This window comes from Myxocyprinus asiaticus, chromosome 30, assembly GCF_019703515.2.
Source record: "Myxocyprinus asiaticus isolate MX2 ecotype Aquarium Trade chromosome 30, UBuf_Myxa_2, whole genome shotgun sequence".
Classification (NCBI taxonomy): Eukaryota; Metazoa; Chordata; class Actinopteri; order Cypriniformes; family Catostomidae; genus Myxocyprinus; species Myxocyprinus asiaticus.
Window position 1 is genome coordinate 10,136,013 of NC_059373.1, and position 13,581 is coordinate 10,149,593.

A 13,581-nucleotide genomic window follows, 5' to 3' on the forward strand; every position below is an offset into this window, starting at 1 on the left:
TAGAGATGTGTGCCAGACCTATCAGCACAACCTTCATCGGATAAGGAAATGGAAAGCATTTGCAGATGAAACCAGGGAGCATGAAGTCACAATAGAGGGGAGCCACAAATTTCAAGTTGACACTTTCAGTGTGATGATTGATCAGTTACTCAGCTATACAGCTGTCTCAGTCAACGACTGGATGCATACAGGCCTCTGAATGATTGCTTTGGAGTTCTGTTTGATGGCAAGGAGTCTGATACCAGTGATATTCATAAGCGGGCCAATACACTTTCCTCTGCTTACCCAACTGATTTGGATCAGAGCTTTGCAGACAAGCTCATTCAAGTTAAACTCTTTGTAAGAGGTGACAGGATAAATCACCCTCAAAATGCTGCAGACTGTGTTGAGAAATGGCCTACAATCAACCTTTCCAAACATGTTTGTTGCCCTCAGACTTTTCTGGACTCTACCTGTAAATAATTGTGAGGGTGAACGATCGTTTTCGCAAATGGCAAGAATAAAAAACGAACTCAGAACAAGTATGTGTCAGAAACACCTTAGTGCGCTTTCACTGATGGCTATTGAGTCCGAAATTGTCAGAGAGCTGGACTTTGATGACTGAATTCTCAAGGTAGAAATCAAGAAAAAGGCCGATCTTCTAAGGTTAGAGGCATGTTTATTTATTATTACATGCTATTATGCTCGCTGCTGGTTTGTACGATTTAATTACATTTATAGATGGTGTGCTGTTCATTTTTCATTGGCTGCTGTAGCCTACTGAACAATCAATTGAATTTTGTAACCTACATTTTACATATATAACTAGCTGAGGTGGAGTTAATAGGAGGAGGGGTTGGAAGGGCCCATGATGCCTTCGTGCCCAGAATTTGTTAATCCGGCACTGCTTTACACACTGCTAGGAGGAATTGAAAACTATTATAAAAAGGTTTTCATGAACCAATAAAAATAAGGTGTCCCTGAATTTCAGAAACGTTCCACTCCATGAGTTTGACACGGTGTGAATCATACAATCACTCAAATACAACAATTGTCCTTATTACAGGATGTTTATTTTCCATTCAAACATTCTACAGTACAATACCGCAATTGCTTGAACAATCATGCTTGTCACTGTAGTGGTCACAGTAATGTACTGCAAGTCACCAACACAAATTCGGCAAAATGGAATTTGCGGAAAACAAAGGCTAAGAAAACAAGGAAAGAAACAGAGCATTTTTACCTAGGTAAGAGGGTTAGAGTACGCTACAGTACTATAATAGCAATAACAGTTCATACTGGTCAGCATTCTGTCTCCGACCAGGGTCAGGCCAGAGATTTTCATCAACATCACAGGCTATGTTTTCCCTTGCCAAACAGCAGGGGAAAAAATGCCCTGGAATGCCTGAGCCATCCCTGACAGGACTCCACAGCAATGTCCCCACAAGCTTCCTCCATGGCTTGGAGAAGGTTGTTCTGTACATAGGGACTTCTGTCATAGACCTTCCACCGCCATGCTGAGAAGAACTCCTCTATCGGATTGAGGAAAGGATTGGTTGTCTTTCAATTCTGCAAACAAACAACAGTGTTTGACATTGTCACACATTATTGACAATATGAATCCTCAACTTCATGTCATTTTTTTTGTATTGTCTGCTTCTGCTACTGTAATGCATATAGTTTCATGGTACATATAGTACAGAGAATTACAACTTCATGGTATGGTACCTGTTTTCATCCCTGAAAGTCTGGACAATCAATGCAACACTGAAACGGCTCAGATTTGGCTGTACTCTCAGCCCAGCTTCCCTCATTATCATACCATGTACAACAACATGGTCCACTACAGTAGCACGGATCTCATTTGAGATTGTTGTTGTTATTCTTCCTCTTTCTCTGCCTCTCCTTTGTCCACCTCCTCTCATTCTTACCATTCCTCTGCCTCGTTCTCTGATGTTTGCATCCATGATTCTGAAACACAGGTGAGCTTACCTGTTATCCTTTTTATTCCTTTATATCCTAGTCATTAGTGCTTACACATGGACAATTGTTTGTTAAGGGTGTTTGAATTTCACTGGTTTGAGTTTACTTATTGAATGGCAGTGTTTTATAAATGACAACATGGTGACAATTGTGTCTTAAAGTGAGAGGTGTGTATAAACTTTTGCAAAGAAGTGTGAATGGACCAGAGAAATGTGGCAAAAAGGGTAAATAGTGTTTATAGACTGGGGTACATGGTCTTTCTGCTGGAAATTGGCAAAATGGTTTCGTGAGGATGGTTTACACTACCAATTTTTGTGTGTTAGCAATCGAGAAAAACTGTAATGTACACTCACTCAAAAATGTTGTGCAACTGCAAAATCAAAGTCATTGAGAGATTAATTCAGCCTCAGAATCACATTTTCACACATTTTCATTAGAAACAAGTGTGAACAATTTTGAGTCGTTGTGTGTAAACGATGACAACTGTGTTGCAGATGTGTTTAACTTTTGCTGCCTGTTTACCCTTTTGCAACACAAGTGCTCACAGTGTGAAATGTGTTTTAGTGAGAGAGAATGTGTTTAGAGTTTTGCCAAAAAAGTTACTGATTCGACAAATGGGTTTAAGCCTTTGAGCATGTGGTTCAGAGAATGGGGTTTAGAGTTTTAGCAATTCAGAAAAACTGTAATTATATGCAAAGCATAATTCTCCATAGTGTGTCCTAAATTAAAACAAGAAATGCTATGCACTGTGAAGTCTTCTAAAAATGAGACATTTAATGTGCAAGACTTTTTTTAAAAAAATTTTATTTCTTTTTATTAAGCAAATTCCAGATTACAAAGAAGAAATGCCACAGTTGGAATAATAATAATAATAATTGTCATCATCATCTTAAATATCAGGCACAATTGCTTTGGCATTATGGAATGGAAAGCATGCAAATCTGGGATAGAATTAAATTCAAATATGTAAAACTAAAGACAGGGAGGACTGAGAGAGAGAGAGAGAGAGAGAGAGAGAGAGAGAGAGAGAGAGAGAGAGAGAGAGAGAGAGAGAGAGATGAGGTGTACAAGGAGAAAAGACCAATCGAATGAGCGAGGCAGCTTTAGCATAATGGGACTTTGAGACAGACAAATCAAGACAAAGGGCAACCCACAGGGATAAAGCAAAAAAAGATACAGAGGTAAAAAATACGAAGATGAAAAAAATGACATGCAGAATGGTACATACTTATTTATAAGCCAGACCCCTCAGTGTAGAAAGTAAGACAACAAATTGCATCAGAAACCATGAGAGCGGAAAGCTTATTCTAAAGCGATTATTAATTTAAGATGAGAAACGAAAACATATATTCATTTTTTTTTCTTTTTCTGAGACTTACAGCAAATGCAGACTTCATTTGTACCTTCTTCATCCTTTACATTTTCAATATATCATATAATAATTATTCTTCTGCATATTTCACCTGTGATATGGCTATAATATAAATGGTCATTCTATGTATTTCTTCACTTATCCAGCAGGAAAAAGTCCTGGTTTTCATAACTATTCATATTTCATAACTATTTATGTTTATAATTTCTATACACAACAATTTACATTTATAACAATCTAGGAAATGATGTTTCATGCTTTAGTGCATGATGATTTTTCTTTTTTAGTATTTAAAGTAAGAGAATTAGAGGAGTTTGTTAGAGGGTAATTAATTATGATAATAGTAGCTAATATACTATATTTACAGTTGGGGACATTTTCCTATAATAATAATCTAATTGTTAAATGCTTTAGGAAATGGGAAGGATTTATTAGTGTGAAAATTGTACAGATTCTCTATACCGCATTACTCTTTGCAACATCTGGAGGCACTAGGTAAAGAAGTGCTGATTCAGGATTTACTCATCTGCCTAATTTTAGTCAATGAATTGAATACAGATTTAATGCAGCTTGTGGTACAGTTTCAGACAAGGTACAGTATAGCCAGAATTCTTTGATGTAATAATAATCAAGAGCCACTAGATGGCAGGAGATACTAGTAGAGGGCGCAAGAATGCGTAAAATAGTCTTTGAATTACTATTAGGTCAGAACAAGAGAATTATATAATTATATTACATTGCAAAACATTGTATTGCATATTGCTTTTAAAGGCCTCCATATTGCATTTTTAGTACTGTACCTTATGTTCCCAATGTGCTGATTTGAGGCTGTTCATATCTCAAAAGCATTATCTTGCAATTTAAGGAGCATTATGGGCACATCAGAGAATAGCCAAATGGATAAGTTTGGGAACACATTCAGCTGGAATTACAGTTTTCTTCAAAAAATCTGTCCAGTACATTATCTGTTCACTAACCTATATTATTCTAATACCAGATCTCTGTAACACTGCTGTATTACTCACAGCACTGATGTACAATAGTTTCCGTTATAATTTTACATATATTAGTAGTTTTACTAATAATACATTAATAAACAATAGCTTATTAGATGTAGTAATAAAAGATAAATAAATGCTGCATTTTTAAGATGATGATAGAACAGTGGAGAGTATTCTGTCAAGGAATATTGCACTCCAAAGGCAAATCTCAGTAACTATGCCAACAAAAATGAGAACAATTACTTTTTTTTTTTTTTTTTTTGATTGCATTGGTTTTTAGTGGGGATTTTTATATACTGCAGTTTTCATACTCCATGTTCTCTGAATCTGAGCATAGTTGAGCCAAAGTCATCTGCATAGATAAAAGAAACGTGATTTCGGTCATAACTTAATGTTGACAAAATGTGTACAGTAGTTGCTGTGTTTTGCCCTTGCACAGCAGAATATTTTGTCCACATTTGTATAGGAGATCAGGAGACAACCTCCTTTAGGTTAAAGCTAATATTTTTAAAAGAATGTGCCGGCTTCAATACAAGCTAAGCTTAATCGACAGCATTTGTGGTGTAATGTTGATTAGCACAAAAAATCGTTTTGACAGGTCCCTCCTTTTCTTTAAAAAAAACAAACCAAAATGGAGGTTACAGTGAGGCACTTACAATGGAAGTGAATGGGGCCAATTTTGGGAGGATTTAAAGAAATAGTTCACCCAAAAAATTTAAATTCTCTCAAAATGTACTCACCTTATGCCATCCAAGATGTGTATGACTTTCTTTCATCTGCTGAACTCAAATTAAGATTTTTAGAAAATTTCTCAGCTCTTTTGGTCCATACAATGCAAGTGAATGGGTGCCAAAATTTTGAAGCTCCAAAAATCACATAAGTCAGCATAAAAGTAATCCATAAGACTCCAGTGGTTAAATCAATGTCTTCAGAAGCAATATAATAGGTGTGGGCGAGAAACAATCGATATTTAATTCCTTTTTTACTATCAGTTCTCCTCCCTGCTCAGTAACTTTCATATTCTTTTTGGTGATTTACATTCTTCATGCATATCGCCCCATACTGGGCAGGGAGTAGAAAGAACTTAGCAAAAAAGGACTTAAATATTGATATATCACTTCTGAAAATATGAATTAAAACACTGGAGTTGTATGGATTACTTTTATGATGCCTTTATATGCTTTTTGGAGCGTCAAAATTTTGGACCCATTCACTTGCATTACATAGACCTACAGAGCTGAAATATTGTTCTAAAAATCATAATTTTTGTTCAGCAGAAGATCTGGGATGGCATGAGGTTGAGTAAATTTTCATTTTTGTGTGAACTACCCCTTTAAAGGCAGACATGTGAAGCTTATATTTTCATAAAAGCACTTACATTCATTTTTCTGTTACAATTCTTTTATTATTTGAGCTGTAAAATGTTTAAAACATAATTTTTACAGTCGTATTAGGGTTTTAGGGCTTAATGTGTTATGTTGTCATGGCAACGAAGGTGTTAAATTGGATATAACTTTACACAGAAAAGGTTAGTCAGCAAATTGGTCACACTAAAGTCAAGTTAATATGCATATTGTGGCTATGCTTTTGAAACAGTGAGTATTTTAACATTTATGGATTAGCCCCATTCACTTCCAAATTAGGTGTCTCACTGTAACCCAGATTTTTGCTTTCTTTTTTTTTTTTTTTTTTTTTTTTTTTTTTTATAAATAAAAGTGACAAGACAAAAGTAATTTTTGTGGTAATCAGCATTATGCCACAAATGCTGCTGATTAAGCTAAATTTGTATTGAAGCCTGAATATTCCTTTAAGGTAGAAATTTGAGAAAGTTTCCATTTCTGTCATGCTATATTTCTGCTAAACTTCTTATTTGAAAATATCTTTTGAATATGAAAGCACAAGAAACACAATGCATATTAAGGGCCATGGGGCCATGCATACAACATCCCAGTAAGGAAATATCAGCCAGCTTTTTAGAACATCTACCTTCATGTACAAATCTAAAAACATTACAAATTGATAGCAAAGGAAAAAACAGAGGGTGGTGCCTAGGTCATGGACCTTTGCGTCAAATGTTTGGATGTCCAGATGATAAAAATTAGGTTTTTGACTACACTAGGTGACAACACAACCATTTTGTAGAGTTTTTTTTTGCTCTTGATACACTATGTACATTATGTATGCTTCTTGTCCACTTAAATCTGCTACACCATTTAAAGAAATCTATCACATTTGTGTCTTTTTGCTTGTCAGTACAAACAAGGCAAAATGGTATAAATAGTCTTTTCTCATGAAATAATGATAGAGTTAGAAAAAGAAAATTTTTCTATGATATCAGATAAGGGACGGAAAATTTTGTTATGATGTGCAATAAGAACTTCATTAAGATTTACACACTTTACATACAAATTTAAATATGTATACAATTGTTCTCAGCTATTTTATTCAAGTCTTTTTTGAATATTTTCTCTTCCACTACAATTTTGTTTTCTTTCTCCACCATAAACTCTTTCTATATGTATAAATGTTAATGTCACTATTCCCTCACTTGAAAATCTCACTCTGAAAATCTACTACGTAAAACATCGGTCAGGCTTAGGCACAGAATTGTAAGTGAAGTGCTTCATTGTCTACATCTTTTCAACTTGTTAGCACCCCTTTCTCCATTTTGCTCCCATAGTCTCTGGAGTTTTAAAAGCCCCTTTAAGCCTCCCTCTTACATAAAGTTACACATATTTTTCTGTTTGCGCATGTTATACTACATTCTGAAGTACTCTTCTAACATGGGGAGGCACTCATGCGCATGTGGGCATGGTAGCGAGGGGGCGGCACAGCAGCTGGGGGTGTGGCCATTGGTAGGGACTGAGGTGCGGGGCCACCGGAATGGGAGGAGTAGATAGTGTGAGGATAGGAGGAGGAAGAGGAGGAGGAAGCAGGAGGGAGGTGATAGCTGGCCCCGGAGGAAGGCCCCGATGAAGAGGGTGGATTGGAGGGCCTGCCGCTTTTGGCCGGAGGAGGCAACGGGGTCTGGTTGAGTTGAATGGAGATGTCACTGGACACCTCGGAGGCACTGCGTCCACGCTGAGGAGGAGGCCAGGAGTCGGGGTGCAGGTACTGGCCACTGTAGTCGCTGCATTCAGACAGACGAGGGTGATAGAGTGCAGGGTGGGGCCGGTACATCTCCTCCTCAGCGTAGCGTTTCATGAAGAGATAGACAGACATAACTCCAGCACCCTACACAGAACAAAAACATGTAAATCATTTAAATAATTTACAGTTTATTTTAAATTGGTGCTGGTGTTGAGGTGCTGCAAAGCTTGTTTATTTTGAAAACCACACTTAAAGTGTCACAACTACAAGATAGCTATCAGTCTTAAGAAATCACACTAATCTCTATAAAGGCCTTAGGCTCTGTAAATAGCAAAAAAAGAGTCATGTACTTTCTTAGCCAATCAGAAACACTCTCTGCATGGGAATAATTTTGGAATGGCATACTACCAGACTACTATTACTAACAGATATTACTATTTATAGTTTATATTAATATGGTAGTAGTATGGTATTATGCCATTCCAAACTCCGCCTCAGTGTCTTAGGTTTGCTAACCTGTTTTTGGAGGGCGGGGTTGGAGAGAGAGGGCGTGTTGTTAAAATTGACAGTGGCGGAAGTTAGCAAAACGGATGAAATCTCTTTTAGCACCATTATCCAATTATTCAAGTCAGAATCAAGTCACTCTACACTTTTTGTTCCATTCACTTTCATTCATACTAGGGCTGTCAATCGATTAAAATGTTTATTGTATTAATGACATGATATGCAAATTAATCAGTCTAATGAATTCCAATTAATTGCACATAATATTTGCTTCAGAGAATGTTTGTTGCCCATAAAGCTGCGTGTTGCCTCTACAGCTGGAGTTGCACTTACTGCCCCCTTCTGACTCAGACTTGCAAAAACATGAAGGTCAAGCTTGAATTGCTCCATTGGAAGGGAAATTGTTATTAAGGAATTTAGGTAACAGGGCATTATTAATTGCATAATTTGTTTTTATCGTGTTTTTTAAAAAAATTTTTTTATATATAATTAATTACACTAAATTAACCCATTAAATCAATAGCCTTAATGCAAATGCGGGAAGCCGGAAACGCAAGCACATGTGAAGAAATATAAAGAATATCAAAGCTTTATGCTTGTTTTGCAGGAAAGAAAGTAGACTGTTTATTATAACATTTAAAATATAATATTATTTGTGATATATTATTTATTAAAACTTGAAGCTCTCGAGCATGACATCACATCCTGTCTGTTTTCCTAATTTAGCATGCTCAAAGCCTAGTGTGACCACAATGCATGGGGTGCAAATAACATACATATTTGCATTAAAATTGGCAAGATCACAGGAGTGAACACAATAGCATGTGAGTAGCAGCTGGTACTTGAGAACATGAATCCAAAACTACAGTCAAGATTTTATGCAGGTTCTACATAAATGGTTTGAGCTAGTGGCTAATGTTACTATAGTAATATATGCACATATATGATATGAACACAGGTTGAGGTTACAGCTGAACTAGATGATGACATGTACAGATTACTGAGCTGAACTTAGTGAATTAGCATATATACAGCAAAAATGAAAGTGATTAGCCTTCACCTGGTGAAAGCTAGGCTAAAATTAATGCATACTGATGAGGGTAGACCTATTGGTTTAGCAGATAACAGCAGCGAAAGTTGTTAACACATATGCATTTTAATGAACAGCTCTGTGATAAAAGTGCTTACACACACACAGTCAGTTTGAGTGTAAATGTTGGCAATTGCTGGACTTTGTGGCTGACCTCTTTGAGCAGAAAGGAGCTGGCAGCAAAGGCAAACGACCAGCCGTAATGGTAGTGAAAGAAATGCTCTGGTTCCCGGGGCCTGTTCATCACTTCATCGTTTATACTGGAGATATACAGCACTAGACCAACCACTAAACTTAAACCTGAAAAAGAGAAAAGGGGAAAAAAATGGTAAATCATGCAAAATGATATATGCAAGAGAAAATGTACAGTAGAAGAGGAATTTGAAGTATTTAAAGTTGTGTGAAACTTGCTGCCACGATGTTGAGGGTGGTAGCCAGGGCATAGCTATGTGGCTTCTAAAGTGTTTTGAGTGGCTGTTAACGTACAGCTATGCAGCTGCTCAGGAATTCTCAGTGGTTGCTAGTGCATTACTAGAGCACTGCTATGCCTACATATTCTTGTCCCTAGATTTGGCTCTAGTACCTCTTTCAATGTAAGTCTAAGGGATATTTTATGTTTTGTCATCCACTAGACAAAAATCATAAGGCCAATCACAAACAAGTTACAAGTTACATGCTTTAAGAGACAGTTCACCCAAAAATTTAAATTCTGTCATCATTTGCTTACCCTCATGTCTTTCAAAACATGCATGACTTTTTTCTTTCTTCCATGGAGCACTAAAACGAAGATGTTTGGCAGAATGACAGCCTCAGTCACCATTCATTTTCACTGTATGGAAAAAAAGATGCAATAAACCTGAATGGTGACTGAGACTAACATATTATCTCCTGTTGGGTTCCATGGAAGAACTGAAATTGTACGGGTTTGAAACAACATGAGGATGAGTAAATCATAATGCAATTTTTAGGGTGAACTATCCCTTTAAGTTTAATATTTAAGGTTAGGGGTTCTGAAAAGCACTAGAGTGATAGTAATAGTGATGCATGCCTAAGCAAACACCACTTAAAAATGGATATCAAACAAGGAAGAAACTACTATATACACAAAATAGACAAAAAATGTTTTAAGGACAATAACAACTGAAAGAAACATATTTACACCTTGTAAGCATCCAAATCAAAGAATTGTCAATGCTGCAGTGTTTTTCTAATACGGGTCTGTACAATGTCTGTCAACATTGCTTTCTTACGAACACTGGAACGATAAACCAGCGTCTATTTTACAGTGTGCTCAAATGTTGCTGTGGTTATGATGGAGAGAGCTGTGTTGCGGTAATTGTGCAGCGCAGGCAAAAGAGGAGAAAGGAAAAGCCTCTGGCGTAATCAAACACATTATCGCGGTCTGTCTCTGCCAGCTGTCTACACTGAGAATACCAACAAGGAATGTTCTTTCTTACTTCCATTTCACAAGAGAAATGCAAAACACTGGGTGTTCAACTGCTGTGCCACATAAGGGCAAATATTTCCAGATAAACAAGCATGGGTGGGAAACAACAATACCTTTTGTTCTCCAGTCAAAAGCAATAAAGCGAGATACAAAGGGAGTATTCAATAATGCGGCACTGAATGAACTCAAGAGATAAAGATTTGCTCTGCAGGGAGTGACCAAATAACAAATATAATAGACAGCGATACCTGCCTTCTTCTGAAGCACTGGTACAGAATATGGTCAACTATACAATGGTATCTATGTTTAAGGTCTGAGAGATTTAGATTTCAATTTGTTTGAAAAATATACTTAAAGGGAGAGTTCACCCAAAAATAAAAATATTTTTTTGTTCCAAACCCATCTGACTTACTTTCTTCCATGGAACACGAATGGACAGCGTTAGTCTTGCTGTCACCATTTATTTTCATTGCATCTTTTACATACTGGCTGTCATTCTGCGTAACATCACCTTTTGTGTTCCATATGGTAAAAAGAAAGACATACAGGTTTGGAACAACATTAGGGTGAGTAAATTATGACAATTTTCATTGACAAATATGACAATAGTTCATCCAAAAATGAAAATTCTCTCATCATGTACTCACCCTAGTGTCATCCCAGATGTGTATGACTTTCTTTCTTCTGCAGAACACAAATAAAGATTTTTTGAAGAATCTCAACTCTGTAGGTTTACACAATGCAAGTGAATGGTGACTAAAACTTTGAAGCTCCAATAAGAACATAAAGGCAGCATAAATGTAATTCATACAACTCCAGTGGTTTAATCCATGTCTTCTGTAGCGATCTAGTCGGTTTTTAGTGAGAACGGACCAAAATATAACTCCTTTTCACTGTACATCTTGCCTTTGCAGTCTCTAGGCACGATCATGAATTCAAGCTCGGTTACATTTTCTTGTGCTTGACGCATGGTGCTAGGAAGTGTAATCAAGCTTGAAATCATGATCGCCAAGGAGACTGCAGATGTCAAGGTTTACAGTGAGTTATATTAGGTCTGTTCTCACCCAAAACTGATTAGATCATGTAAGAAGACATGGATTAAACCACTGGAGTCTTTAATGCTACTTTTATGCTGCCTGTGTATGCTTTTTTGAGCTTCAAAGTTTCAGTCACCATTCACTTGTAATGTTTGGACCTATAGAGCTGAAATATTCTTATAAAAATCTCTGTTTGTGTTCAGCGGAAGAAAGAAAGTCATACATATATGGGATGTCATGAGGGTGTTAAACAACAGTGGTTTTGTTTGAATGGAACTCTCTGAACAGCCACCTTATTTCATCCTATCTTCATCCATTCTTATACAGCCTCCGAAGGCAGCATTTTCCAGTTTTCGGATGCAGCCTGTGTCTTCAGGTTACAGTTTAAACTGGGCTCGCGAGGCGTGCGTGCGTGCGTGCGTGTGGTGCTCCGTGCAGCATCCGCCAGCCTGAGTATAGCCCCATACCCACATGCAGCGACTTTACAGCTTGATGTTGCGAGCAACTATACAATGTCGCTAGCGGGCGTTCCTACTGCTGTCGCTCTAACGTTATTGGTGGACTGCACGTCTGGCCATGTCTTTTGAAAATATGATCAAAGATGAGGCATTTTGTTAGTAAAACTATGATTTCATTCTAATTTAACTAGGAATCCGTTTTCTTGTCCCTAAAAATGCACATTCTGCAGGGGAGAGTGATTTATATGAACTGCAGCAGTGCTCACTGCATCATAACATTAATAAAACAAACAAACTATCAATGTACGAATCAAACTCACTCAGACTGCTGACAATTTCTTTTCCACGCATAATTTTTATTAGGCCTATATCCATGTATGTGGTTACAGATGAATCATACACAATAGTGAAATCACTCACAGAACTTTAACTTCTCCTGTCTTCATCTTTTTTTCTTCTTGTTATTCTTCTTTCTTTTTTAATGGTGGTTTGCAAGCTAAAATAGTGCATTACCACCATCTACTGTAAGCATTGGATCAGAGACTACCCTCTTTGAACCCCCCTTCCCTTGGACCTATCAGTGCTCAAGTGTTCAGTCCACCAGCATATGCTCCGAGCCCCTCACAGCCCAGAAAGAAAGAAAAAGGAAATTGGTACTTTAATTCACCAAAGTGGTATTCAACTGATCACAAAGTATAGTCAGGACATTACTGATGTAAAAAACACCACCATCACTATTTAAAAAAATAAAAAATAAAAAAATAGGTTTTGATCAAATCTAGACAGCCCCCATTTCCAGCAGCCATCACTCCAACACGTTATCCTTGAGTAATCATGCTAAATTGCTCATTTGGTACTAGAAAATCACTTGCCATTATATCAAACACAGATGAAAGCTATTTGGTTCATTACGAAGCTTAACATTGTCTTTGTGTTCGTTTTTGAGATGCCACAGTATGCAATAGACTGGCATGTCTTAAGGTCAATATTAGATCAAAAATGGCAAAAAAGAAACAGCTTTCTCTAGAAACTCATCAGTCAATCATTGTTTTGAGGAATGAAGGCTATACGATGCTTGACATTGCCAAACAAACGGATGATTTCATACAAAGGTGTACACTACAGTCTTCAAAGACAAAGGACAACTGACTCTAACAAGGACAGAAAGAGATGTGGAAGGACAGATGTACAACTAAACAAGAGGATAAGTACATTAGAGTCTCTAGTTTGAGAAATAGATGCCTCACATATCCTCAGCTGACAGCTTCATTGAATTCTACCCACCCAACACCAGTTTCATGTACAACAGTAAAGAGAAGACTCAGGGGTGCAGGCTCTATGGGAAGAATTGCAAAGAAAAAGCCACTTTTAATCAGAAAAACAAAAAGAAAATGTTAGTGTGGGCAAAGAAACACAGACACTGGACAACAGATAATTGGAAAAGAAAGTTATGGATCTTAATCCCATTGAGATTATGTGGGATCAACTAGACTGTAAGGTGCGTGAGAAGTGCCCGACAAGACAGACACATCTATGGCAAATGCTACAGGAAGTGTGGGGTGAAATGTCACCTGAGTATCTGGACAAACTGACTGCTAGAATGCCAAGGAGTAAAGCTGT

General features: G+C 37.2%; 1 protein-coding gene across 2 annotated transcripts in view; it reads right to left on the bottom strand.

The window, feature by feature from the left end:
• Positions 1-5,998: 5,998 nt before the first annotated feature.
• Positions 5,999-13,581, bottom strand: part of LOC127421534 (voltage-dependent calcium channel gamma-7 subunit-like) — a 40,893-nt gene continuing 33,310 nt past the window's right edge. For both annotated transcript variants that reach the window (XM_051664643.1, XM_051664642.1), the window contains 2 exons: positions 9,174-9,319; positions 5,999-7,569 (listed from right to left, as the gene is read on the bottom strand). In XM_051664643.1, coding sequence (XP_051520603.1) covers positions 7,114-7,569; positions 9,174-9,319 — 602 coding nt within the window. In that variant the 3' untranslated portion in view covers positions 5,999-7,113. The remainder of the gene's footprint in view (positions 7,570-9,173; positions 9,320-13,581) is intronic.